At 34.9% G+C, this 27,338-nt stretch overlaps 1 protein-coding gene across 1 annotated transcript; it reads left to right on the top strand.

The window, feature by feature from the left end:
* The first annotated feature begins 776 nt into the window (after positions 1 to 776).
* On the top strand, positions 777 to 4,598 carry LOC145093441 (Core-2/I-branching beta-1,6-N-acetylglucosaminyltransferase family protein). Its single transcript, XM_079031570.1, has 11 exons — positions 777 to 1,448; positions 2,116 to 2,232; positions 2,322 to 2,422; positions 2,519 to 2,590; positions 2,671 to 2,752; positions 2,845 to 2,925; positions 3,133 to 3,171; positions 3,258 to 3,323; positions 3,433 to 3,582; positions 3,857 to 3,985; positions 4,340 to 4,598. Exons 1-11 carry the CDS (start codon positions 1,212 to 1,214, stop codon positions 4,388 to 4,390), a joined length of 1,125 nt encoding a protein of 374 aa, XP_078887696.1. The 5' UTR covers positions 777 to 1,211; the 3' UTR covers positions 4,391 to 4,598.
* Positions 4,599 to 27,338: the final 22,740 nt, after the last annotated feature.

Genomic DNA, 27,338 nt, shown 5'->3' on the forward strand with positions numbered 1-27,338 from the left:
CAAGCCCGTATTTTGGTTATGATTGCGGACATGCCTAATTTTTATAACTGTTCAAATCGAATTTTGATTTTTGATAAGTATATATCTAATTAGTATAGGTATGACTTTTTGTTTTTATTGAGTACAATTCCAATTTCAATTAAGTATATATATGATTTTTGGTGTTGATTGTACACAGTTCTGATGTTGGTCACCTGGGTTTTGTTTTATGAATACCAAAACATGATTCGATTATTAAAGATGAATTCACACATCGGTTATAGAAGGATTGAGACATAAATAAGAAATTTTGTCGATAGGTGGTGGTTGTTGAGGATAACAAAGGAAGCGAGGATACCAAAAGACTGGGAGAGATGGGAGATGCATGGTGCAGTTAAGGTGGTAATAGGGGGTGACCGGTGGTTTGGTGCTGGTGTTATTTTTCTGTAGAGGCTAAATAAGGAAAATGAAGACGTGAAGTTTGGGGGAGGGGGAATTTTATTTTTATTTTTTAATAATAAAAAAGGTAAAAGAATTAAAAATAATAGGAGAAGAAAAATTAAAAGGGTAAAATAGATATTTCAAGTCTTACAGGGATTAAATCCATTATGAAACCTGTTGATTAGGACTAGGACGTCCTATGCAAAATTTGAAAGTTCAGGGACCCAATCCATATAAAATCGTAAACCATGGGGATCAAATTTGCATTTTACTCTAAAATATTTAATGATATGATATTAAATAAGTTTATAATTTAATCAAACACTTATACCTAAAAGTACCCTGACAATACCCACAAGGTCTTTGTTCTTTTTAAGTTAAAAGCGATTTCGGTTCGCTCGATTAAGACGGGTCACGAACCCAACGCCCATGAGCTTGGTTGGTTTCCATTGATGGCGTCTGGTGGTGGTCTTCAATAAGGTCCACTAGCGTCTCCAATATTCCATCTCAACGACTCGCTGACGCTCAACTCACGAGCTTTTTGCTAGATTTCACGATCTTCATTTCTGCCGCCATTGGTGCAGTTTTCCACGGATTTCAACTTGCCCAACTGGAGAGCTTGTAGTCCTAGATCTTGATCTTGGTTGAATTTCGGAATCTCGAGAAAAAGTTCATTACTTGGAGACTGAAAGTGAGTGCGTAGATATTTTTGGTGGCTTGAAGTTTGAAATGGTGGGAGAAGGACGTTGATTGACTGAGAGTTGAGTTGTTGAAGCTATTGCTGTTGTTCAATGAAGCGGAAGCCAATTTCGCCTAAGTTATTGATACGACATAAATGGAAGACGAAGATCTTTGCACTGCTTTTAGTGGGATTTTGTTTCTCCACGTTTTTGTTAATGGAGGCACAGTACAGTCGAATTGGTGCTTCTTCGATCTTTCCTCTGTTCGTTCAAAAACCTAAAATTGCGTTCTTGTTCCTAGCACGAAATCGGCTTCCGCTAGACCTAGTCTGGGATGAATTCTTTCAGGTACGTTAATTATTAACATCTCGATTAACTACATTTCTTTCATTCATGTAAGAATGTAGCTCTATCTTCAATTTGAAAATCACATGCTCTGTAATTCACCCACTTACTCCTTTTGTTCGAGATTAAAATTTCTGAGTTTTGCAGACAATTATTACCTGAGAAAATTCTGAACTCTATTAATAGTTGTATGTAATGAAATTAAATGAATGTTTATCTCTTTGAATTATAAAATTTCACAAATTTACTTCCATGAACAAAAAAAGACACCTGTTCTTTACGAACAGAGGTATTGCGCCATTTTGCTCTTAGATTTTGACAATTTTGTCTTATTGTTGTTTATGAATCTGTTTGTATCTGCAACTGTGGCATTTATGAGTCTGTATCTGCAATAGGTTGAAAAACTTCAGTGAATTGCATATAAACTTTCTATTTTTGGAATATCGATAGTAGACTTTATCCCAATTGGACCAAATTCGGATTTATTTTTGTCAATTTTCAAGCTAAATTACCTATTTATACAAATAATCGATTCATAACAACCATTAATGTTAATCTCTCATGATCCATGATATTCATTCAATCATTCTCGAAGGGTATTATAGGGAATTAAGATACAATTATACAAATGTTATGTTCTTACACTCAAGAAAATTTCCCTAATTTGTAGGGAGAGAATGAAAATCGGTTTTCAATTTACGTCCATTCAAGACCTGGTTTCCTACTTAACAGATTAACAACAAGATCCAATTACTTTTTAAATCGCCAAATCAATAATAGCATACAGGTTCTTCTTCTTCTTCTTCCTCAATTTCTTGTTAATGTAACAATTAATTTAAGGGTTTGAAAGGCTTCAAAGTATACATGTGTTTGTAGATATATTGGGGAGAAGCAAGTATGATACAAGCAGAGATTATTCTACTTCAACATGCACTCATGGATCCTTCTAATGAACGATTTTCTTTCCTTTCTGATAGGTAAAAAAAAAAATATAATCTTTTTAAACAACTTAAAGAACCCAATTACATATCAAAGGCTTCATGTTTTCTATACTTTTCTTAATCTTGTTTCAGTTGCATTCCTTTATACAACTTCAGCTACACATATGATTACATCATGTCAACATCAACTAGCTTTGTTGACAGGTAATCGTTAAAAAATATTTGATTATAACTTTTATAATTTATAACATTGAAAATTTTACTCATAAATTTTTTTTGAAAAGTTTTGCTGATACAAAGGAGGGAAGATATAATCCTAAGATGGATCCTGTGATTCCTGTTAATCATTGGAGGAAAGGATCTCAGGTAATAAATAGTTAAATACTATTTTTAACAAAACAACTCCACTTGATGTTTAATTAATTTCCTTTTTAAGTAACTTTTTTTTATGCCTTCAGTGGGTGATTCTAACAAGAAAGCATGCAGAGATGATTGTAAAGGATGATGTAGTTTTTCCTATGTTTCAACAACATTGTCAAGTAAGTGGTGTTAAATGCTAAAAATAGCAACATACTTTCATTGAAAACATTATACAATGTTATAATTGGAAAGATTTTTTTAAAGTACAATAACTTAATACAAATAAAAAAATTACAATGCTATAGCTTATAATAGAAATAAATGAAAGTAGTTTGTTTGATTAAATTAATCATGATGATTTTTAAAATTTTCTTTCTTGTATACAGAGGAAATCACTCCCAGAGTTTTGGCGTGATCGTCCTACTGTGAGTATATATATATTATTTCTGTTATTTATTTATTAATTTATTTGATTGGTTGATTTATTTAATTATTTTTATTTCTTTTGAAGCCGGTTGACAATTCAAAGGAGCATAATTGCATACCCGATGAACATTATGTGGCAACATTCCTTGCTGTAAGTTTAAGTTATGCAATAAAAAACAAAACCATTATGTTAATATAGGACGGATTATGATTTTTTTTTAATTATATATTTATATATATTTTTCTATAAATAAATTTAGCATAAAGGACTTGAAGGAGAAATTACAAGGAGGAGTTTGACTCACACTTCATGGGATATTTCATCCAAACAAGGCCGTGAGAGGCAAGGATGGCATCCTGTGACGTATAAATTGGCCGATGCCACTCCCATGCTCGTTCAATCTATTAAGGTACATTATGACTTTTACTGTCAGTCTGTCACCGTCACTGTCTGTCACATCCATAAAGACTGTCACTGCCACTGTCATTGTCATTGTCAGTGTCACTATTTGTCACATCCAAAAAGACGGTCATTTGTTAGTGTCATTGTTTGTCACACACAAAAAGACTGTCACTGCCACTGTCACAGGTTGTGACACACAAAAAGGAGCTTGTAGTAAATGAATACGATCTTAGATTTTGGCATGCTATTTTTTTAGAACTGATTTTTTTTTTTATTTGTAGGATATCGATAATATTTACTATGAGACAGAATACCGAAGAGAATGGTGCACAAGCAAGGGTAAACCATCCCCTTGCTTCCTTTTTGCTAGAAAATTCACACGGCCGGCTGCTATGCGTCTTCTTAATATGGTAATCATAACCATGGGCTACATTTGTTACACAAAACTAAACAACTTGTACTGTGTTTGACCTGCATTTGACTGAGATTCAGATCAATGTCAAAGAGAACTTTTTGTCCCATCTAAAAAGTTGGGTAAAAAGTACAACTTTTTGTCCCATCCAAAAAGGTGGGACAAAAGCTGCATTTTTTTGCCCCCCTTGACATGATACTAGTCATAGTCCAATGCACGCCAAACATAATATTAGATTATCTATCTGTACTTGTTCACTTGTTAAAATTAAATAATATTAGATTATCTATCTGTACTTGTTCACTTGTTAAAATTAAATGACTATCTAATACACAAATTTTTTTGTGTCTAGTCTGCATTAGGTGTTTCTAAAGATACGAGAAGTTATTCCTTCGCGAGGTAAATTGTACAAAAATATTACATTTGATCACACCAAGGTAGGTTTTAGTAGAATGTGTGTAACTCGTAAGAAAATAAACGTGTGTTGTAGAAAAGAAATAGGAACCCAAACCTCGAGTTGGATTGATGTGTGCTTTGTATATGTACCATTTTCGTATAGTGTTTTGTGAAATCTCAACCACAGCCGATTCGAGCTGACAATGTCTTGGTTAGCTATGATTTTTTTTACCGCTTGTTACGTATTATATGATAGAACAGAACAAGATGTACTGCATGATAGTACTGCATTTATCATGCATTGGATTGTAAATGCAACATTGAACTATTGTCAATGTGGCGAATATTCTTTATCGATCAACGTATATGTGAAAGACAAGAAGACATTTTTTCATTCTTATTATTGAAAATAGCCTATGACAACCTACCCAATCTCAAATACAAGACTAATAGTCTAGCCCTCGTAGGTGTTAGCTACGACACAATATATTTGTATAACATTAAAATATCATGAATTACTCCGATAAGCATAAAACCTGATTGTGTAAAATTTGACATTAAAATATCATGAATTACTCCGATAAGCAAAAAAAACCTGATTGTGTAAAATTTGACAATTGTGATTGGTGCATAAAAGATCCCATGAAATTGAAATTTATAAACAATTATTGGGGATATCTGTGTGTTGCGGCGGGTATATTAATATCATATTTTAGACACCATTTATTTATATGATGCGCTCTTACACAAAGGATGTTTCTATAGTTTTACTATTACATCCGAAATGTTATGTTAATTTTGTGTTATAGAGGGTACTACTTATGTAATTTTGGTATTTTATAAGGCTATTTCTATAATTTTACTATTGCAAGGAGCATTTCTGTAAGATCTCTATTACACATGGATTATTTTTATAACTTTCTCTTGAACAAGGACCATTATTGTAAATTTATCCTATGTACGGACCATTTTTTTAATTTTGTTATTATGTAGGGACTATTTCTGACCTTTTTATATAATTTCCTCAAATCTATGGAGTGTGGACCATTAGATAATTTAGCAGCGACTATTTCCAGATTTTTTTAGAAATTAAATTAAACATAATTTTATACATGGACCATTCTTGTAAATTTGTCAAACTTAGAGACTATCGGATAATTTTACAAGAACTATTATCCAACTTTATCAAACCTAGGCACAATAGATAATTTTGAAGGGTCTATTTTTCAAATTTTCATAAATATAAAGACCATTCTATAGTGTTCTTAAACATTAGGACTATTAGATAATTTTATAGGGACTATTTTTTATATCTCTCAAACATATGGTCTAACTAACAATTTTAGAAAAATATAATAAGACAAAATTTCACTACTTTCTATATCCCTCGTAAATGTATATACTTTGATAATTTGTGTCAAAATCTAACAGGTCCGTTCATGTGGCTAGAGGTTCTACCCAAAGAAGCAAAAGAAAAGTCTTTTTGATTTGCTTTGAATTTTAAAACTGGCGAAAACTCTTTCATAAATTTGAAATTTAAGGTTAAGGTACAAGTCAACAAGAAGTAAAAGAAAATTTTGGAAATTAAGAAATGATGGTGTACCGATTGATCATAAATTTAACAGGTGAATTGATAAGTTAGACGTTTTATGGAAGGAAAACATGGCAAGCTATGATTTTAAACACTCTAAACTCGTAACAGATGAAAGATAAGGACTATATAAATAAATTATACTTATATGGACAACTTTTATAATTTAGTCAAAGGATATACCATTGAACTACTTTTTATGACCTCAAAAAGACATATCATATAAATTAACACTTATCTTGTTTACCATGTTAGATACTTTTGTTAAAGTCCTTATCAATGTATTAAAAAATGAGTTTTTAGTTGAATCGGTTTTTGGTTCGGTCCACGGATCAATCTGGTTTTCAAGACCTTTATTTATTTATATATATATATATATATATATATATATATATATATATATATATATATATATATATATATATATATATATATATATATATATAGTTGTGATATGTTCCCCGGACTTAACGTCGCCTCCGATGACCTTGGTGGAGTTAATAACAAGTTGAGAGGATATGGGTTTTGCTGAAAAGTGTAAAAGAGGCGATCCCTTCTCTTGGAGGAGAAGTGTTCTATTTATACCTGCCGTGGCGGGGACAAGATCCCGACAACACCTTTTTGTCCTTTCTGAACCGACAGGACACGGAGGCGTCCTATTGGCGGATTGTGCTTGTCACAACCGACAAAAATTAAGTTAAGATGTGAATTCCTGAACAATATAATCTCCTTGTATAAGCCAAAAATTCAATCCAATAAGCCAAATCCAATCATTTTTGGGTCTTAGCCCAATAATTTTCGACCCAAATCCCTTATTGGGCCAAACCAAAAATCGAACCACTCTTTTGGGCTGAAGATCCCTCTTGGGTTTGGTTAGCCCATCTTAAAATAAAATAAAAAAAAAAGGAAAAGAAGAGGTGATTTATAATTGTGACACCTTACAATTACATCTCATGTTCCCATGCAATAAACCCCATGCATCTAGGCTATAAGAGTTATTGTCCAACATGTTTCTATGCTCTATCTCTTCTCTCTCTTTCTCTTGAATAGGCCGAGAACCATCCTCCAACCCTACAAACCATTTCAAACTTCACTTTCACTTCTCATTTCCTCTCAAACCTTCAACTTTTCTCTCATCTCCTTTGTAACGCCTGCAGATCCGGGCTAGTCAATTTAGAGGCAATAGGGGTCGAAAACGACTTTTCGACAAAAAGATTATTTAGAATAAATAATCTTAACCAAGTTGTAGAATATGTCACAGGGTTTCCGTACATATAAAGAACGCCGAAATCCGAGTTATAACGAAGAAGTTATGACCCGTCGAAGTTTCGCGTCGGAACCGGCACAACGCCGGGAAGCGTAAATAGTAAATTTATGATAGAGCGAGATTTAGATTTAGCGCTCTAAACGAAAGTCGTAGAATATGTTAAACTAAGAACTTCGATAAAAAGAACGCCCAAATCTGACTTCGTATGAAGAAGTTACGATTTTTCGAAGTTTCGGATTAGCAGTGTACAGTCCGAAATTCGAATATTAGATCGAGCGATTTTTAGCCGACACAACCTAAACGAGAATTGAAGATCTCATTATTAGTAGCGTAACAATAAAAAGACAGACGAAAATGGACATCGGATGAAGAAGTTATGAGATTTTAACGGACCAATCATGTCCCGACCTGTTAAAAATATAACTTTAAAAATAAAGTCAAAATTAGCCGACGGAGTCTAAATGAAAGTTGTAGAGTACGTCTCCACCTACGCGTGGATATAAATAACGTCAAAAACGGAGTTCGTATGAACGAGTTACAAATTATAATAGCATATTTACGTATTAAAATAAAGTATAAATCATATATACGTACACACATATATATATATATATATATATATATATATATATATATATACATATGTATATATCATTAGAAAGGTATCGACGATGCGGTCATTATAAGACTAATGTTGAGTTCTTTCGACATTAGTTTAGTGCAAATATCATTAAATCTATTTAAAATAGTATTATAAAGGGGTGTTTAGTTGTTTATATAACTATAAGGTCATTAAGTAATTATGAGGGTAGTTTTTGTAAATTCAATTACTATAAATAAGAGGCTTGGGCTCTCATATTTCTTGCACCATTCTCTTGATTCAAGAGTCTTTCTCTCCTTATCCCCCGAGCATTTCGGTCCCTCGTGATTCGACTTCTCTTTCTGTAGTTTTAGTATAGTAAGGTGAGCGCTGAAGCGCTGCACGAATCTTTCTTAGAAAGATTCAACGACGAAGTTCTGCCCCTACAGAGCCCGACTCCTAGCTAAAATCCCCTTGTAAGTAAGTTATGCTTACCCTATTTTAAATATAGTTTATATTTAAAATTAGTATTGTTATTATAAATTTATAATAAATATTTGAGCTATTATTATGACTTATATAAGTGTCGTTATAATATCTTTTTAACTACTCGCGGTACGGGGAATCTGGTTTAAAGGGCCGCATAGGGTTGTTGGATTTCAGAAGTGCTATATGCCAAAATGGTCCTGCCCTCCGGTGTTTTATGTCTGGCCCCTGTCTGTACATAGTGGTTGGAAAGTATTGTTTAAACGCTTATATAATAATAATAATAATAAGACTAATAATTAGTCACGGTAAATATTAGACTAAAGTCTAGTGGTAATAATACTAGGTTTCGTCGAAGGAAATTATTTTAAAGTAAACGAAGCGTTGTCCGAGTACCGAGTCACCACCTTCTCAAGTGAGTGCATAGTTACTTTCATCTTACACATAGATATGAAGTATTTTATATAAACTACGTGCTATATGTGCACATTATCTGAATACTTGTTGTCTATGCTGGTTGAACGTTTTATACATGTTTTAAAGGACTTAAACTGTATATGTATTTTATATATACGAAAATGTTGGGTATGAGATGGGTAGATGAATGATGAGAGATAGAAGATGACGTGAGTATACATTGGCAGCTACAGACTTAGTGCCTATGGGACAAACACCGGTAGCTATGGACTTAGTACCTTTTAGACGTTGGTAGCTATGGATTTAGTACCTGTAGGAATTGGTAGCTATGGACTTAGTACCTGTTGAACATTGGTAGCTATGGACTTAGTACCTATTAGATAAAGACTGGTAGCTATGGATTTAGTACCCGATGAATAGACTATAGCAGCTATGGAATTAGTGCTTTATGAACGAACATTGGCAGCTATGGATTTAGTGCCAGTCCCATAACCCTGGAAGTAAGGGACTTCGGAATAAACAAATGCAGGATAGATGACTCTTAGGTTAAATCCTTAAAGAGTAAAGAAGATAATGGGGATGGGTAATTGGGTTGATTGTTTGATTGAACATAATAATTATATTATTGTGGGTTGAAAACCCTATGTACTCACCAGGTTTTCCAACCTGACCCACTCAGTTTATGTATATCACAGGTGACGAAGTGAAGTGACATTACACTGAGAGATTTAAAAGAGATGTAGATCACTAGTGTAAATCATTGTAAGTCTGTTTATGCTTATGTTTCGGTATTAACGATGACATCCCAAACATTTTAAAATTAAATAAATACGTTTCTTCGAAAATGTTTTAATAACGTATTTACCATGTTTTTCTGGGAACAAATTCCGAAACCTTTTTATAAAATGAAGTACTCTGATTTTTATAAAGCATAAACAAAATCGGTCTTTTCTGGCCGTGATTTTGGGGATGTCACAGTTGGTATCAGAGCATTAGTTTAAGCGAACTAGGAATATGGATTTATTTCTAGACTTAAACTTAGAATGCTATGCGATGATTGTGAGGTGTGAGCACTAGCTTATTTTAGGAATTGTGCCTAAAATACTTTTATGTGTTAAATGCTTTGTGCATGATATGTTGTTAATTGTTCGGATCTATGGTCTGTTGCCGACCGGATCTGGAAACCTTATGTGTTTAGGATTCTAAACGTACGACTACGGTATTAGAACTAGCATGTAAATGTTTCGGAGTGATAAGGATGATTTAAACGTCAAGTAAAGGTCTAAATTCACCTTATTCGGTGTATAGATCGAGATGGTAAGGACCCGTAGCGGAAACGTAAACGCAAATGGGAACAGGAACCAACCCCCAGTGGTTCAGCAAATACCTGTTGTAGAAGAAGTTGCGCCTGAGCCAGTCACCATGGCTGGAGTTCAAGCCATGATTCGAGCTATGTTGGCTGAACAAAGGGAAGAAATGAGACGGATGTTGAATAGGGACGAACCTACTATGCCCATTGAGCAACCCGAACTAATTCCCGAGCAATCTGAGGAAGGGAACTACAGCCGCCAAGTGAGTCAAGTTGGGACTCAAGGTGAGCAAAGGGATGGCCCAGAAGGGAGAAACAACAAGGATGGGCGGATGTACAAGAACTTCTTGGGTGCGAAACCACCAAGCCTCTCAGGAAGCCCAAAGCCGGTTGAGATTATGGATTGGATCTCTGAGATGGAGATGGTGTTTGAGAGCTGCAGCTGTATTGAGAAACAGAAGACTGTCTTTGCAGTAAGACAGCTGAAAACTGGAGTCTTGAGCTAGTGGAAGCTATTGGCAGATACGATGCCACGAGGAGAAGCCTTAAGGATGTCGTGGGAAGAGTTTTTGGAACAGTTGAAAATGCAGTACTGCTCGGAGGTAGATCTGATAGACCTAAACAACGAGTTTCAGAACCTGAAGAAAGGGAAGATGAGTGTTGATGAGTATGCCACCGCATTTACCGAGAGGATGAAGCTATTTCCCTACTTGGTGCCTACTGAACTCTCCAAGATTGATAGGTTTGCTAACGGACTGCCCACTGACTTTGGTCCAATGGTCAAAATGGCAACTACCTTAAAAGCAGCTATTAGGGCAGCTAAGAACGTAGAGACCCAAATAAGAGAAAAGGGTCTAGAAAAAGATAAGGCAGGAGAGAAGCGAAAGTTTGATGGATCTTCGAGGTCGAACAAGGAAAGAAAATTCTCAAAACTCGGAGGAGCAGATGGAGGTGAAACAAGATGGTGTGATAAATGCAAGAAGAAGCATGGTGGGAAGTGCAACGAAGAAGTGACTTGTTACAAGTGTGGGAGGACGGGTCACTATTCCAAAGACTGCACACATAATGACAAAGTATGCTACGGATGTGGAGGCAAGGGGCACATGTCCAGAGACTGCCCAAGGAAAAATAAAGCAGCAAGACCAGAAATGCCACCAAGGCCAAGGGCATTTCACATGATCCTCGACGAAGCAGAGAACCATGCGAGGAATCAAGAATGAGGACTTCTTACCCGAAGATCGGATTATGCAGTAGCCATAGTTTCGTATGATGTAGCCTAGTAGAGGCATAGTCTAGGGTGAACTTGAACACGTATGTAATCATTTCAAGAATTAATATAAAACCTTCGTTTTGTTATCTGATGTGTTGAATGATTGTATGATTTGCTGCATGGTGACTTGGGAAACTGTGAGACAATACTTGGGACGAGTATGAGTAGGTGTGAATGGTAGTAGAGGCCTATACTACCGGAAGCACAGGACTCACACTTGGATCAGGGAAAGTCACAAGGTTACCAAGAAGCTAGTAATTGATTTTGTTTTATTCAAGTGTGTTGTTACCATCGTTTCGGTAATGACTAAGAAGATTGTTGATATTCCGACCCTAGTGGTCATATCGAATCGAGTCCGACTACGATGAGTATGTTGTGTGGCTCAAAGGACCAAGTTTGATGTAGCGTCCGACTTAAACCAAACGGTTGAAATCAAAGCGATTAATAGAAGTATCGCACTCGTTGTTAAAGAAGTTGGTGGCTAGAAATGCCTAATGTTAAAGTGTGATTATATCACATTAGAACATGAAGGAAGGCATAGTCTGTTTTAGAATTTAACTCTAAGAGACCTAAGTCTAAGTGTTGCAACATACGATGATAGGTCATTAGAATATGACACATCGATCTATAGTAGTAATAAAAGAACTTATCTCAAGTCCGTATCCAGCAAGGATCGAGATTGTGACTTGAAGGTCATAATTTGGAGTCTAACCTGAGGTAGAGAGCAGGTGCACGATCGAGTACTCTTACAGTCAATGAGTTTAAGAGATAGAATTGAAGGAATGTAGAAGTTATAATTATTACCTAGGATGAAGAGATGACGTATGGAGTCATTATATGACCCTGTTTCGTTGATGATTCCGGGACGTAATCATCCAAAGGGGGAGATAATTGTAACGCCTGCAGATCCGGGCTAATCAATTTAGAGGCAATAGGGGTCGAAAACGACTTTTCGACAAAAAGATTATTTAGAATAAATAATCTTAACCAAGTTGTAGAATATGTCACAGGATTTCCGTACATATAAAGAACGCCGAAATCCGAGTTATAACGAAGAAGTTATGACCCGTCGAAGTTTCGCGTCGGAACCGGCACGGCGCCGGGAAGCGTAAATGGTAAATTTATGATAGAGCGAGATTTAGATTTAGCGCTCTAAACGAAAGTCGTAGAATATGTTAAACTAAGAACTTCGATAAAAAGAACGCCCAAATCTGACTTCGTATGAAGAAGTTACGATTTTTCGAAGTTTCGGATTAGCAGTGTACAGTCCGAAATTCGAATATTAGATCGAGCGATTTTTAGCCGACACAACCTAAACGAGAATTGAAGATCTCATTATTAGTAGCGTAACAATAAAAAGACAGACGAAAATGGACATCGGATGAAGAAGTTATGAGATTTTAACGGACCAATCATGTCCCGACCTGTTAAAAATATAACTTTAAAAATAAAGTCAAAATTAGCCGACGGAGTCTAAATGAAAGTTGTAGAGTACGTCTCCACCTACGCGTGGATATAAATAACGTCAAAAACGGAGTTCGTATGAACGAGTTACAAATTATAATAGCATATTTACGTATTAAAATAAAGTATAAATCATATATACGTACACACATATATATATATATATATATATATACATATGTATATATCATTAGAAAGGTATCGACGATGCGGTCATTATAAGACTAATGTTGAGTTCTTTCGACATTAGTTTAGTGCAAATATCATTAAATCTATTTAAAATAGTATTATAAAGGGGTGTTTAGTTGTTTATATAACTATAAGGTCATTAAGTAATTATGAAGGGTAGTTTTTGTAAATTCAATTACTATAAATAAGAGGCTTGGGCTCTCATATTTCTTGCACCATTCTCTTGATTCAAGAGTCTTTCTCTCCTTATCCCCCGAGCATTTCGGTCCCTCGTGATTCGACTTCTCTTTCTGTAGTTTTAGTATAGTAAGGTGAGCGCTGAAGCGCTGCACGAATCTTTCTTAGAAAGATTCAACGACGAAGTTCTGCCCCTACAGAGCCCGACTCCTAGCTAAAATCCCCTTGTAAGTAAGTTATGCTTACCCTATTTTAAATATAGTTTATATTTAAAATTAGTATTGTTATTATAAATTTATAATAAATATTTGAGCTATTATTATGACTTATATAAGTGTCGTTATAATATCTTTTTAACTACTCGCGGTACGGGGAATCTGGTTTAAAGGGCCGCATAGGGTTGTTGGATTTCAGAAGTGCTATATGCCAAAATGGTCCTGCCCTCCGGTGTTTTATGTCTGGCCCCTGTCTGTACATAGTGGTTGGAAAGTATTGTTTAAACGCTTATATAATAATAATAATAATAAGACTAATAATTAGTCACGGTAAATATTAGACTAAAGTCTAGTGGTAATAATACTAGGTTTCGTCGAAGGAAATTATTTTAAAGTAAACGAAGCGTTGTCCGAGTACCGAGTCACCACCTTCTCAAGTGAGTGCATAGTTACTTTCATCTTACACATAGATATGAAGTATTTTATATAAACTACGTGCTATATGTGCACATTATCTGAATACTTGTTGTCTATGCTGGTTGAACGTTTTATACATGTTTTAAAGGACTTAAACTGTATATGTATTTTATATATACGAAAATGTTGGGTATGAGATGGGTAGATGAATGATGAGAGATAGAAGATGACGTGAGTATACATTGGCAGCTACAGACTTAGTGCCTATGGGACAAACACCGGTAGCTATGGACTTAGTACCTTTTAGACGTTGGTAGCTATGGATTTAGTACCTGTAGGAATTGGTAGCTATGGACTTAGTACCTGTTGAACATTGGTAGCTATGGACTTAGTACCTATTAGATAAAGACTGGTAGCTATGGATTTAGTACCCGATGAATAGACTATAGCAGCTATGGAATTAGTGATTTATGAACGAACATTGGCAGCTATGGATTTAGTGCCAGTCCCATAACCCTGGAAGTAAGGGACTTCGGAATAAACGAATGCAGGATAGATGACTCTTAGGTTAAATCCTTAAAGAGTAAAGAAGATAATGGGGATGGGTAATTGGGTTGATTGTTTGATTGAACATAATAATTATATTATTGTGGGTTGAAAACCCTATGTACTCACCAGGTTTCCCAACCTGACCCACTCAGTTTATGTATATCACAGGTGACGAAGTGAAGTGACATTACACTGAGAGATTTAAAAGAGATGTAGATCACTAGTGTAAATCATTGTAAGTCTGTTTATGCTTATGTTTCGGTATTAACGATGACATCCCAAACATTTTAAAATTAAATAAATACGTTTCTTCGAAAATGTTTTAATAACGTATTTACCATGTTTTTCTGGGAACAAATTCCGAAACCTTTTTATAAAATGAAGTACTCTGATTTTTATAAAGCATAAACAAAATCGGTCTTTTCTGGCCGTGATTTTGGGGATGTCACATCCTTCTACAAAAATTCGTGAGTGTGTAGTGTTTTTCAATAGGTCTTTTTCAAGCTTCATAAGTTTTGTAAGTTCTTGGTTAAACTCTCTTGTTTTGTCCAATTTTACACTAAAACCCTTCCTCTTATACTTCATTTTCGTGATTTTGGACCTTAGAACCACCTTCATTTCGAGATCTCACCAAAAACTCAAGCTAGGTTCAAAGTTTCATCTTCTTCTTCATCTACATCTCAAAAACCCCAAGGTGAGCTTCATACCCCCATATCTTTCGTATTTTTCATGTTTTCGGGGGGAGGATACAAGTCAACTCTCATTTAACCATTGGATATTTGCATGTACTATTGTGTTATGTGTTTAACTTTTAGATCTTTACTTGAACATGAAGTTTATCACCTAGATCTTCATAAAAACCATGAGAAAAGTATGTTTTGTATTATATATTACATGTAAACTTGTAGATATGAGATTATACACTCAAAATAGCAAAAATAAGTGTTGTGTTCAAACATGTATAACCTAAACTCAAAAATCAGCTTTTAACTACGGAGTGTTTTGACCACCTTAACTATATATTTTTCAAAACTGTTTTACATGAAAATATTTCGGGTTTATACCTTTAAAATGACTACTCGCACGCGTTCATACGATTTTTCTACAATTTTTTGCGATTTTTACAAAACTGTCTATGATTTCAAGAATGATCTCGGACCAGTCTGTGAAGATGAACATTTTCACCTGGTTTGAGGCCATTAAAAATCTTAATAAAAACTATGAATAAATTAGACTCATTTTACAAACTCTCAGAGTTTACGGATCCGAATTTCGACTTACGATGATTTTTCTATAATTTTTCTAAAAAAAGGGTAGAAATGTCACAAATAAGAAATTATTTTTATCATGCTAAAAGCTCTTATACCTGTGTTAGATGCAAGTTTGTATAACTTGTATATACTTTTAAAACATCTAGACATGTCAACTTATCTATATTCTTTCCTTTATTGGGTCTGGAAAATTAATTACATGTTTAGTGGGCTTTAGTGTTATGTTACATGTTTAGTGGGCCTTAGTGTTCTTTTACATGTTTAGTGGGCCTTAGTGTCATTTTACATGTTTAGTGGGTCTTAGTGTCCTTTTTACATGTTTAGTGAGCCTTAGTTGTCCTTTTACATGTATATTGGGCCCGGGATATACATTCATATTCCTTTTGAGCCTGGAAATAATATACATGTTGAGTGGGCCTTAGTTGTCCACTTACATGCTTATTGGGCCTGGAATATACCTTATATGTTTTTTTTCCGCGTAAATTCAATTAAGGATCTACTGACGTGTCGGTTGACACATATTGAGTGTACAATCGTAGCCTGTAGTTATAACCAGAGTCTCCTGGAGGGAGAGCGGGAGTTTGTGTATAGATCTATACGGGGGTGACACCCCACACCTGAGCTGTTCGCTACAGTTAGACTAGGCTAGTCTAGGGTGACAAAAACCTTACATTATTCCGTCATCGTCCAAAAAACGCCATGACAGGCAAAATTGTCATTATCTAGTATGGTTATAACGGCTCACTTAGAGGAATTAACGTTATAAAATTTACGAGAAACCTTCTTTTTGGATAAAACGGTAACCTATACGCGCTGGTACTCAACCTCGGGGGTTGAGATTCCAACATTCTCTTACGCAGACAACATCGGGTTGTCTGGGATCATTCTCTTCCTATTTTCGCAAACATTAACACACATGCATTAATATAAGATCGAACACAAATATTTCAAACCATTTCTTTTTAGAAAATATCGGATTTTCGGGGAATATTCGCTTCACTTTTACAAGCAAAAGATAACCTAGGACAGGCAAGCAAATATTCATAGTTTTAGAACGAGACTTACAAATTATTTTATAGAAAACATCGGATTTCCTGAAAACACTATGAGAACTACTCTAAACAAGTACAAAACCATTTTTTTTTTTATAAAAATGCTTATGAACTCACCAACTTTTTAGTTGACGCTTTTTCAAAACGACTTGTATTCTCAGGGATCCAGTAGCAGGTAATAAGCTCGACTAGGAGATCAAGTGGTGCGACTTTAAGAAATTTTACTTTTCTTACTTTTGTGTAATTGATGAACAAGTTCAATATGTAAACTATGTAAGTGTGTATTCTAAATGTATGATGTTTGGTTGCTATGTTTCATTCATATTCAATCGTTATGATACTATACATGAAGTCATCCGCCCCCGGACGTTTCCGTCGTCCCGGTTCGGGGGTGTGACAGTGCTCCACTAGTGTTTAACTGTAATTGGTGCATAATTCTCAGATGCCAGCGCCCCTGAGCATTACACCTGTCACTCTGTCTTGGAGTTGGCTTTAGCGCTTGGGCGCCAAGGAATAAACGCGAGGCTCCAAGGGCAAAGACACATCCTCGACGCTAGATATACATCGACCTTTGACTAAGTCGTCTAAGAGATGTCGGGTCTGTTAATTTGGCGTATTCCTAGTGGGATACGTTAACAAGTTCTCTAGGCTAGTAGAAGTCAGTATTTGCTTAAGGTAGCTGTGTTGTTCTAGCTTAAATCTGGATACGTGTTTAGTGGAGATGACTCTTGGTGACTACTGACGTGAGGGAGACATCTGTGCAGACGGTTTCATCATTATAACCGCTTGGGCTTCCCGCCTGCATTTAAAACTTCCTTCATTTGTGTTGGTTTCCTTTTCTTCACTTCCTATTGCTTCTGCTAATCCTTCCTTCTTTCTACTCTTTTCATTTTCTTCTCCGTTCTCATCTTTACTTGTCGATGAACAATGGCTACCCAAAACATCGGAATCATGCCTTCTCTAAGTGAATTTTCCGATCTTCAAGAACGGTTCGATTTTCTTCCCGAGCACGTGGTGGAATACCCTCAGAAAGGGGCTATTATTTCCCGTCCGTTGGAGGGGAAGGTCGGAGCCCCCGTACCAATCTTTGAGGCCGGGATCCGACATCCCATGTCCGATTTTTTCGATGATATTATGCGTTAATACGGTTTTCTGTCGACGATCGGACTCCTAACGCTGTCAACAAGATTGTTCTTTGAAATGGCGTGCAGGGCTTTGGGTGTGCTTCCTCAGTTCTAGGCTTTCACGTACTTCTTCAAATCGTTGACTCAATATGGGGTGCATATGTTCTCTCACCGGTGGGGAATCCACATGTTCATCATTAATCAGAATCCCCCAAGAAAAATTGGCAGGACAAGTGGTTATGGGTGAAACGTGATTTGGTCAGCTACGGTTATCCTCGCAGGACCAACTTCACTGATCGGATTCCTGCTCTCTGGGGGGCCAGCGAAACCGTGGATGAGAACCATTTCTTTTAACGGGGAGGGCTGCATACTGGCCATTGTCGGTATGAGTGCTGCTTGGAGGGCATGGGGGATGATGCCTCAATTCTGTGTTGAGAATGACGGTAAGTACCTCTCCCCCCCTTTTGATTCCCGTCTTCGCGTGTTTGTCTGTGCGTTTTGCGACTAGTAATTCTGCCCATGTCCCTAACTGTGTTAGCTTGGTTTTTATTTGTAGGTCGTGAGAGGGTTATCCCCTTCGAGATGGTGTTGAGAGGCCATTTTCAGGGCACCTGTCAATACCGGGAGGTGCCATTGGTAAAGACGTTTCCTCTAACGGTCAGTGCCGACCTGCCCTGGCTCTTGCTGGCTCTCGCGCTGCTTCTCCACCCGGATCCAACTCCTTTACCGATCGAGTGTTAGTTGACGTGCCTGTTGGGGGAGCCTCCCGCGACAATTCTTTGCCCTCCGATCATAAGGAGGAGTCGCCGACTGAGTTGGTGACGAGGGAGAGGCGCTCAGCTTCTAAGCAGCGGTTGGTCTGGTTGGACTCCTCACTTACGGAGGGTGTCGATGTTAGTTCTTCTATCCATTGGCGGAGGATTATTAGGGCTAGGGGGTTGTGCCCCCTACCCCATCCCGATTTTTTGTAGGTCCTTCCTCTTATCCTCTCGCGATTTCTGCCATCTAAGTTTGTTTGGTCAAAAATAATTTTCTAATACGTATGATTAGCAAGCAACATAGAGACTTGATCCAAAATTAACATATAACTAAAATACTATAACATAATTTTTTAAAAATAAAAAAATGAACAGATTTCTTTTACGTGTCCAATCTCTTTAATATTGAAACAATTGAAACAAGCCTAATCCGAAATTGACGGTTAGACTTTGACACATATCACCCAACCATATTTACCGAACAACCGTCGGTTAACAATTTCAATTTTGAGGTCATGGTCGGCACAACATTACTTTTCTATTATTTTATTTTATTTTTTATTTTTTTAATTTTTCAGTTAACTTGTGAATTAAGATTTATGTCGTGTCCTCTGTTCATTGTTACCACCACATAATTCTATCTATTCTATCTTCTCTGTAAACTCTAAAAGTCTAAATCTTAACGTCGGTGGGTGTGGTCCCATTAAGAAGGTCAAATATATGGCTTAAATGGATGCCCTTGTAACGATTTCACGTGGCTAGTGTATCGCTTTAAAGCCAGTTATAATATTTTATTTATAAAATATTCTATATTTTTGTTTTTTTTATTAATCATTAATACTCATTAAATTAAGTTACGGCAAGTGTCAAATCAAAAGAAAATATCAAAAAAAATTTAATGAATGAAAAAATTAGTGGACTTAGCGTGTTATTAATTAAATGCGAAAAATAAACGATAATAAATTTTTAATTTTGTTTATATTTAATTATATTTTATATATTATATATCATCCAACTTATTGAGGTTGTTCACATATTATCTTTGAGATCGGCTGCTAGAAATACAATAGTAATATGTGAATAGTTTCAACAAGTTAGATAATATATAATATGTATGAAAAAGAAATGGACTAAATATTAACAAAATCAAAAGTTTTTTTGAAAACCAATATTTAAGTTCTCACTTGAAAACCTTTTTTTTTTCTGGTCAATTTTTTTCAAAACCAACGATTAAACTGAACTGAGTAAACCGATAACCAATTAAACCGATGAATAAAGCCCCTACATATAATGATAACTAGGTTTTTCATTTTCTTACCGTTAGACTAGGGTATCGTTGTATGTGTGACTTTTATTCGTCGGTTTAATTTGTCATCGGCTTACTCAGTTCGGTTTAATCGGTTTTTACTTTGAAGATATTAACAGAAACCGAACCAAATAAGGTCACCGGTTAAATCTGAATAACAAAAATCAACATTTCAAGTGTAAAAAAACATAGATTTGTCCAATAATAACTTAACATTGCAAGTGTATTTAAAAACATTACAAAAAGCGTCATTTTTATTATTATTATGGTGCGATAGATTTAGAGGATGACCCAGGGGTAGTGTGGTTGTGTTGGTTTTGAAAACATTTGGCGAGAAAAAAAGTTCTCATATAAATAATGGTTCTCAAAAGAACTTTTGATGTTGTTTATATTTAGTCTTTTTTTTTGTACATTATGTATTATATAACTTGTTGAAATTGTTCACATATTACCCTTGTAACCTGTAACAGCCGGTTGTAATTTTAATACGTGAATAGTTTCAATAAGTTGGATAGTATATGGTGTACAAAAAAGGAAAATGACTACGTGAACAAAATAATTTCCCAATTCTAATTCATAACAAATGAAATTGTATTTTCATTGAATATGTATAGTCTTGTTGGTAACCATTAGATCTCTTGTGATAGCGATGACACCAATCGATGAGTTTTCTAGGTTATAAAAAAATTCATGTGGCGGAAAACACTTAAATCCTTAAGTTCACATGCAAACTAGAAAGGATCTATGTTTTCTCTATTGATAATAATAACCTATAAACATCAAGAAACCCTAAAGAGAGGCAATGAAAATCAAAATTAATATAAATATTAGGGTTACATACATTTTGATTATTATAGCAAATAATCAAATCAAATCCTTTTGAAGTTCTCTGGAAAACAAGCACCAAAAGGATGATGCCTGTAATGGCTCACACCCAAAACCAGAAACCCTAGAATAAATAGGAGAGATGAGATATGAAGAGAATTTCTTTCCTATGCCTTTAGGTAATATGGTGGACGAAAATTGCAAGCCAAGGGATCTTATTTATATTTTTGATAACCTGTAGACAAAACAAGATTTGAATCAATTAAATAATAGATTTAATACTAATTCAAATCATTTCCTTTTATGCGACTAAGAGGCTTTTGGAAACCCTAACAAACTCCACAAAACCGTCCATGATATGAATGCTTCTAAAATTGTCTCTTTTGTTCAACTATTGAACAATTACAATTTACTCATTGCACCTTCAGTTAATTCCAATTAATCCCAAATTAATTTCAGATTAATTCTGATTAATAATTAATCAATTCTAATTGATTTCTTATTAATTTGCTAACCATATAAATTAACAAATCAATCATTTAACAATTGATCTCATATTAATTTATTAAACACATAATAAATTAACAAATTAATTTTCTATTTCCAATTAATATATTAATCACATAATTTATTAACAAATCATTTTCCCATGATTTCCAATTAGTTTATTAATCATATAATAATCTAACAAAGTATACTTCTCTCTCTCTCTCTCTCTCTCTCTCTCTCTCTCTCTCTCCGAATATCAACTCTAACTATTTCTAGTCATGAGGGCAACCTAAAAAGGACTTTGCTTCTAATTACAAGAATATACCAATTTAGTTTCAGGCTTACACACCTTAATCTAACAGTCTCCCACTTGGATAAGTCTGTAACTACAATTGCAAGTATAGACCTTGAACTAAACAACAAAGAGTGATTTCCAAAGCCAGTGCCAAACTCTGATTCAAATCAAAGGTTGGCCCTAAGATAAGTGATCAGATATTCCTTCGTGATCATATAAGCCAAACTCTGATTCAAATCAAATTTTGTCCGGACCAGACGCCTAGTTTTCATAGAGCAACTCAAATCACCAAAGACCTACATATATCACTTTTCCTTATTCAGGAAAATGGAACGAATTACATTGACTATATAGTCATACAATTTACATATCAAATCATACATGGAATAACACTTTCTAACATCCAGTTACGAGATGCATTTGAGCAAAACAATGAACAACTGATCTGTAAACTATGAACTATATATCTCTACTTTGAGAATATAAGATCTTATTGTCTTAAAACTACTTGTGATTGAATCCGTGAAGTAATCTCTAAGCATGGGTTTATCCTATACTTGAAATCTCCATTTTTAAATAACTCATGAATATTGTAGCAATTCCAATTACAATGTCTTAACCTCAATCGACAATCTACAATCAATTCATGACAGTCTTAATTCACTACTTCCAAAAGTATGAACAACTGTGAAATTTTGAATAAGTAAAACATGCAAAGTAAAACACAATAATAAATTAATTAACTATGTCATCATACATGTTGATTATAAATAAACCCTTATTATTTAATCATCATAACAGTTACAAATTTATTCATTGTATAATGTTTCGAGTAATCAACTAGCCACTTAATTTAAAAAAAATCAATCATGCCATGTTATAAACATGCATACTATGCCTCTCAACGGTCCTCCTTTGTGAATAGATCGATTAGACATTAGTCCAATGATGCTCAATTCATGATTCTAAATTCTGATCATTATCTAATATATAGTGAAATTTCATCTTTACATGCATTGTCTTTCTGTGATGTTAGGGTTCTGAAGTCACAAAGACTGAGCCTTCGATATTACAAAATGTTCCACTAGAACTTGTTACTAGAAACAATTCCATGGTTAAAAAGTTTCAAATTTAAGGTACATTCCTTGAATACTTCTCTTGCATTAAAGTTTCCAACTTACATGTAGATTTTACAAACATCCCCCATTATGGACCATCCTAACAATAACACACTTTCAACTGTCCATAAGCAACCAATTCTTCAGTAAACCTCAGAATGTTCTTGATAGTTGTTTAACAACTTCAGTTACATCTAATTCTAAACCTTTTCACACAATGCTAAAAGCATTTGAAAAATAAAATAATCGAATGTATGTAATCGATCTTGTATCCGAAGCATATAGGACTCAACTCATTATTAGAAGGGTCCAATATATGTTCAATTCCTTGCTATAATATTTCCATATATAGAATCTCCAATGTTTGAACATTTCAACATGCTATTCTATATGCCTCTGACTAAGTTCTATTAAACTATACAATCTAAGCCTTTAAATTTGTAAAGAAGTATGAGTGCCCTCTCCCTTAAGTCCACTATAGCAAAACAGTTCCCAACTTTTGCATCTTGTAAACTAAAGACATTGTTCCCTATGAATAGTATTGTCAACATGCAATACCAACATAAAAGTTATGCTCCCACTAGCTTTGACATGTGCCCATAAATTAACTGGACTTATAGAAATCAATACCCTTTGACTTTTTAAGGAAGTTCATATTTCTGTTATGTGATGCTTCAATATGTCTCCAACTAGAATTTCTTAAGCTTATACACCTTAGTTGGATAATATATGTGTATGTGTGTGTTTAATCCCTCTCAAGAATGATATATATATATATATCTCTCTCGAAAGTTCAACAATTCCTCGCCTTTCCCCATAATTCGATATATGAAGAGGGATTTCGTAATCATATTGTGAATTTTAGAATGAAATTTACAAAACTAATATCCATATAGATTAGATCTTCAAATCTATTAGAAAAAGTATTTCCTCATAACCATATTCATGAGTTAGAGCGAAAGCTTTTGTCATTTAGATTTCAAAGTGTATATGTTCCTATCCATGTGAATCTTTTAATTCCAACCTACAGTCATAAGACAAGGTTTAGGACAAACCAAAATCAAATTTAGTTCTCCTTCATGGATTGAACTTCGCTTAATCTAAATTTCTTGCCTTATGGCATCTCAAAAGGCCCACCAATGCTTCGATGTTGTTAGTAGCTCATCCATATTAATCAATATACTTTCACTGACCAACAGGCTTAGCCTTTTGCAGTTAAATGAAGAACATATAACTCATAGGCATTGACAACTCAATTGGAAGTCCACAGAAATTAGAATGTGTCAATAAACACAACACATTAAAAACCTCAGTCCGCGTGCTAGTGATAACTAAAAGGATCCTTGTTGGTTGATTCTTGAAACTCTCAAGATCAATACGACTCCCACTGACTTCTTGACATATAATTTTTCTCCCAAGACACATTCGTTGAAGAGCTAAAACCAATATTCAAAAGTTCGTGCGAATTTCCGACAAGAAAACACTTCATATAATAGGTCTCAATTTATCTTTTGTTTCTCGATCAATGATAACATCACAACTCTAATTCTAAATGTGCTAGAGTAAGAAAACATTATTTCTCCACATATTACAAGGTTTTGTTATCTTTCTTAGTTTTGAAATGAGTTTCAAGATATGATTCTTAGTTACTAGATCATGGCTCTAAAACTTTGATTGGAACAAATTCTCATCTATGATCGAACCATTTCCAACAATGTTCGATTCCTCTTTTTAGTCATACAATTGCACTAAAATTTTCTTGGAGGATTAATTGTGATACAATTCCACAATTACTAATATGATCATAAAACATGATACTAAATCAATCTCCTTTCTTTTAAGATTGGAGAATCTTTTATCATTTTCCATAATAGATTCTTCCATTCGTTTTGGTACTCATGAACTTTTCAAAAGTATTAGAATTTTGTTTAATCTTATAAACAAAACCATATTTACTAAAACATCAGTAAATTATGATGAATAGAGTTATCGTCCCTTGTGGTAGATCTGAAGAGTCCATATCAACATGTATTAGATCAGTTATTCTTTCACTTGCCTCACATAAACATGTTAACAATGATTTAAGTCATAATTTTCCAATGAACAAGATTATCATATATTATACAATTCGAACTGTACAACATCAAGTATCTATCCAGTTGGTGATGAGATTTTTTTTACTTGGTCAATTATCACAATACCACAAGCAATATCATAAGAATCAATCCTCAATTTAAATTGCTATTATTAGAAACATAATCAACATTTTCATTAATGTCATTGAAATGAAATAATATTAGGCAACTACGTATACCAGAACTTCATTTTATTGCTAAAAGGAAAATTGAAACTTGTCCTTACAATGCATAAAATGAAAATTATATTTCTAAACATCTCTGAAGAGTAATAGCAATCTATTAAATAATCTTAACGCCCTAGTAGTAGCTCCAAATTCTGACCATCAAACCATATGACCAAAGTCCATTTCTCACGATCAGATTTAGCTCACTTTGCTTAAGTTTCATTCTTTCTTTTAGATTATGTGATACCATGAAATGTGATCATCACATTAGGTATTAAGAGTCTAAGAATAGGAACTTGTGGAGTTAGATAGAGTCGCATGAATCGACTTTACTATCTCTAAGATCTTTCAGGTATTTCGGGAAGCTTCACTTCCAATGTCCCTTCAAATGGTAGTAGAAACAAATGGACTATGTAGGTTTAACACATGGAACGATCCTGGAACAAGCCTTTCTCTTTACCATACAATCAAACTCTTTAATCTTGGACGATCATTTTCTATCAGGAAGATAAATCTTTTCTGGACCACCAATGTCACCATTGCCAATGTCCATGGAAACCTTGGAATTAGATCCGATAAGCATTTCTGCTTCAGCAACCATCAATGTATATGTCAGATCAATTAGGGTCACATCGAGATTCCGCATATGAAAGTTCTTAATGAACTGATCATATGAATCAAGAAGAGAAAGAAGAACGAAATCATTTGCTTGCTCCTTTGGGAATACGATACCCATCCTATCTAATTCATTAGTGTACGACATCATTTTCAGAATGTGCGCACACACAAAATTTACATCTTCATGTTTACATGCCAAAAGGGCTTGATTTGTTTTATATATTTCAACTTGTGACATTGGGAGAATCACATGAGGATGAGGTGGAAGATTTAAAGAAGCTTGATGTCTGGTTCCACCATTACTCGAAGAAGAGAAGACATTGACCTTGATCTGAATGTGGAAGACCGTTTTCAAAAGACTGAGAAAAAAAACATTTTCCAAAGAACGAGGAAGACCATCTTAAATTTGGGAGAAGAGAGAATTCAAGTTAGTTGATTTTAATCCTTAACTGTTAACCCAAAATTTAAATTAAGGCTAGGATCCATATTTTCCATTCGAACTTTAAAGAGGGATGCCGTAATCAAGTTCGAATCTATTTTAGGTAGGTAGAACATTTCACCAATTTCAATCACATGAAACTCCTAGATCTTTTGAGATTCATTGAATCTTATCAATGACATATTTAATCTTGATTATGCTCTTACTAATTGTGACTAGGATACCGAGGATCACAATTAAGATCTTCTTGTGCTCTGGGGTGAAAAGATTGGGACATAAAGTAGCTAGATCACTGAAGCAACTGGTATAAGCTTTAATGTTTCTATATTTCATGACAAGATTCCAGAGTTCTTTCTCTAGCTTTTGCATCTCCTCTCTGGTGACTCTTCACTAAGGCATGTTTGGATCCTATTACAGTTAACTAAAGAGAGCATGTTAGTCGATGACGCCTTTTACAAATGCAGGTAGTAACGACTAAGCGCACGAGTTAGTGTAAAAACAAATATCACAAAAATTTCTATGTTAGGACGGGATAGCTTCGATGTAATAAAATGCTATCTCTAGGGGGATAGCGACGATATTGCTTTCTTGAATAACCAAACTACTTATAATCCATAGATCTTAAGGCATAACTTGGAAGCCTACCATACTAGGTTAAGGATCTATTGCTAACTGGATCAAGTTCTTATCTTTTTCGCATTGGAACTTGCCTTTGCGGCGATGACTTATGCTCTGCACTTGTTCCTGGAGCCTCAATCCTTTGATCCATTCTTAGCTCCTTATCTAACCTCTGGGTCATATTAGACCATATCACAACGCTTGTTTTGATGATTGCTAACTCATCATTGATTTGATTGACATGACACGTAGTACGAGTGGCTAGGGTAGGCATGACAGAACTATGTGACGTCTCATGGGAAAGGGATATGTAGAGAATCATATGTTGATTTCTGGCCTTCTTATCCTCATAATGCGAGAAATCAACTTCCTATTTGCTGGGATTTGTCTCATCCTCAGCAGGATCGACCTCCTCAGAGGACCCCGAAGGGTCCTCGAAGGGCTCTTATGACGATTCATTTGGCTCTCTAACTGTTTCTCAGGAATCATCCTTTTTGTGGGGTTCCTTGTTGGGGTTTAAGGAAAAGTATGGGTATCCTTGGTCTTAAGAGGGGATGGAATAACTTGATCCTTCTCTGGAAATGGTATTGTTACCTTGTTTCCATGATCACCCATTATCACGCGATGACCGTGCTATCTTTCCTAGATAGTACTGGTCTGTATCATTGGGTTTCTAAGCTCTATGGGATTATCGAGAGTTTAGTCTATCAAATACCATATTCAAGATTAGTTGTATGTCGGTCTACCCATAATTAAGTTCTATATGCAAGCACTTTGGACTTAAACTTGATTGAAATCAAATTTATCCT

Source organism: Lactuca serriola, chromosome 3 (assembly GCF_051521515.1).
Source record: "Lactuca serriola cultivar US96UC23 chromosome 3, Lser_US96UC23_V15, whole genome shotgun sequence".
Lineage (NCBI taxonomy): Eukaryota > Viridiplantae > Streptophyta > Magnoliopsida > Asterales > Asteraceae > Lactuca > Lactuca serriola.